At 47.1% G+C, this 2340-nt stretch overlaps 1 protein-coding gene across 1 annotated transcript; it reads right to left on the minus strand.

Annotated features, from left to right (window-relative positions):
• Positions 1-468: 468 nt before the first annotated feature.
• On the minus strand, positions 469-2340 carry LOC147508085 (uncharacterized). Its single transcript, XM_086596823.1, has 2 exons — positions 1069-2340; positions 469-783 (listed from the first exon to the last, which is right to left on the minus strand). Exons 1-2 carry the CDS (start codon positions 2338-2340, stop codon positions 469-471), a joined length of 1587 nt encoding a protein of 528 aa, XP_086452949.1.

Consider the following 2340-nt stretch of genomic DNA (forward strand, 5'->3'; position numbering starts at 1 on the left):
AAATTGTACTTTCGTAGGATCCCAAATGTCTCCCTCAAGCCCTCTAAATGCTCCTCCTTAGACATGATCTTCTCCACCATGTCGTCTATATATATTTCAATCCCTTTCTGGATCTTGCTCTCAAATATTTTCTCCCCCAATCGCTGAAAAGTGGCTCCGGCGTTCTTCAGCCCAAATGGCATCCTCGTATAGCAGTACGTGCCACCTTCTACTACAAATGCTGTCTTTTCCTGATCTAGCCCATACATCGCAACCTAGGATATACCCCATAGATGCATCCATGAATGAGAATATTTCGAATCTTACTATCCTATCCACCAGCTCATCTACCCACGGCATGGGATAACTATCCTTCGGACACTCTGCATTCACATCTATAAAATCAACGCACATATGAACCTTGCTATTCTTTTTAGGTACCGCGACCACATTGGATAGCCAATCTGTGAATTCCACTTTACATATTATTCAGGCTCCTTTCAACCGCGCAACCTCCTCACGGACGCCCTCCACATACTTCGGTCTGATGCTCCTCATCTTCTGCCTCACCGGCTTCGAATCCTCTTTCATGTGCAGCCGATGACACGCAAACTCCGGGTCCAATCCCGTAACCTCCTCAATCGACAATGCAAACACGTCCCTGCTTTCTGTCAATAATGGTATTAACTTATTTTTCCATTCATCCGACAAGCTTGATCCTATCGCGATAAACCTCTCATCCTCACCTCCAATATTTACTACTTCAACCTCGTCCAGTGTCTTCGGTATCGCAGTTGCCTCTACCTTTTCCTCCACTGTGGTGCACTGTAATTGCTATGCCTACCTCTTCCTCGGGTTCGAGCTCTCCTCTTCCGGTCCGCGGATCAACCGTTTCACAGTGCCCCTGTGACTGTTCTTAGCCGTCACTTAATCTCCGCAAACTTCATACATGCCCGTTAGGGTAGGGAACCGAATCACTTGATAATATGTTGATAGGACCGCCTTCATCTCATGAATCCACCGCCTCCCCAAAATTGCATTGTACTAAGAAGAGGAATCTACCACCATAAACCGTGCGAATACTGTCACCGGACCTGTGGTTACTGGCAACAAAAGTTCTCCCATAGGCTCCGTCATACTCCCATTAAACCCGTACAAATTAGTCCGCAGAGGTCTTAACTGCCTATGATCCATCCCCATTTCTTCCAAGGCTCCTTTAAACAGCAAGTCCACTGCACTACCACAATATATCAGCACCTTTTTCACCATGTAGTTGCCCATTGCTACTGTGATGACCAACACATCTTCATGTGAAAAATCTACAGCCCGTAAGTCTGCACTACTAAAGACGACCTCATCTTTGTCCTCCACTACCCCTGCTCGTGCTCGCGGTCTCTCTGTCCCATCATTGATCTGCTGGATGCTAGCCGTTCTTCTCACCCTGTCCCTATGGGCATTATGACCCAGCACCTCCCCACTAAAGATTACATTAATAGTTCCTAATATTCGGTCCTGCCGCGGCACCCATTCCTCATTCTGCGCCCCCCTTATAAACTCTCTCATCTTTACTTTTTCCACCAAACATTGAACCATCCATTTTAACGCATAACAATCGTCGGTCTCATGATTGTGTATATGATGATAGGCGCAAAAATGCTTATCTGGCAGCTCCCCTGGGGTATTTTGCGGCCCTTCATATCCCTGCAGGTTCTTAATCAACGGTAATATTTCGCTCAAGGGTCTATTCAGCAATGTCACATCTATCTCGCGGTATGGCTTCCTTTCCCTATTTTCCTGTCGAATCCCTTCTCGGCTCCTTTCTGCCCTTGCCGGGTACCCGCGGTACCCCTGCCGTTTTTTTTTGGGTGCTCCCGCCTTTCTTTGCTCCCCGTCTTTCTCCAGTGATAACACTGCCTTCCTAGATCTCTTAGACTCCTTATGTATACTGTCCTCATATCTGATATACTTCTCCACTCGCGGGTACAGTTCATGTAAGGTTGCAATCTCGTTTTTCGCCACCGACTGGTGTACTCCGGTTCCTGGCTGCAACCCTCTTTCAAAGGTGATCACCGCAGTTCTCTCATATAGATTTTCGACCTTCAATGTCTCTGCCTTGAACCGACATAGGTACTCCCGCACTGACTCCGCGGATCTTTGTCGAACATTGAATAAAGTCGCGATATCCACCACCCGCTTTTTCTGATGTATGAAGTGATCTATAAATGCCTGTTCCAATTCTTGAAAGTTCCATATGCTTCTCGCTGGTAACCGGTAATACCAGTCTGACGCCCCTCCTTTTAGGCTAGCCGGGAACAGCATGCAACGCAACCCATCATATCGGGATTCTTGCCATAGAGGCAT

The sequence above is a fragment of the Coptis chinensis genome, chromosome 3 (assembly GCF_015680905.1).
Source record: "Coptis chinensis isolate HL-2020 chromosome 3, ASM1568090v1, whole genome shotgun sequence".
NCBI classification, from domain to species: Eukaryota; Viridiplantae; Streptophyta; class Magnoliopsida; order Ranunculales; family Ranunculaceae; genus Coptis; species Coptis chinensis.

Coding starts and splice junctions, on each gene's coding strand:
- LOC147508085 (XM_086596823.1), bottom strand. CDS start 2,340: ATGCCTCTATGGCAAGAATCCCGATATGATGGGTTGCGTTGCATGCTG. Junction 784..1,068: donor TGCCAGTAACCACAGGTCCG/GTGACAGTATTC, acceptor GTGGAGGAAAAG/GTAGAGGCAACTGCGATACC.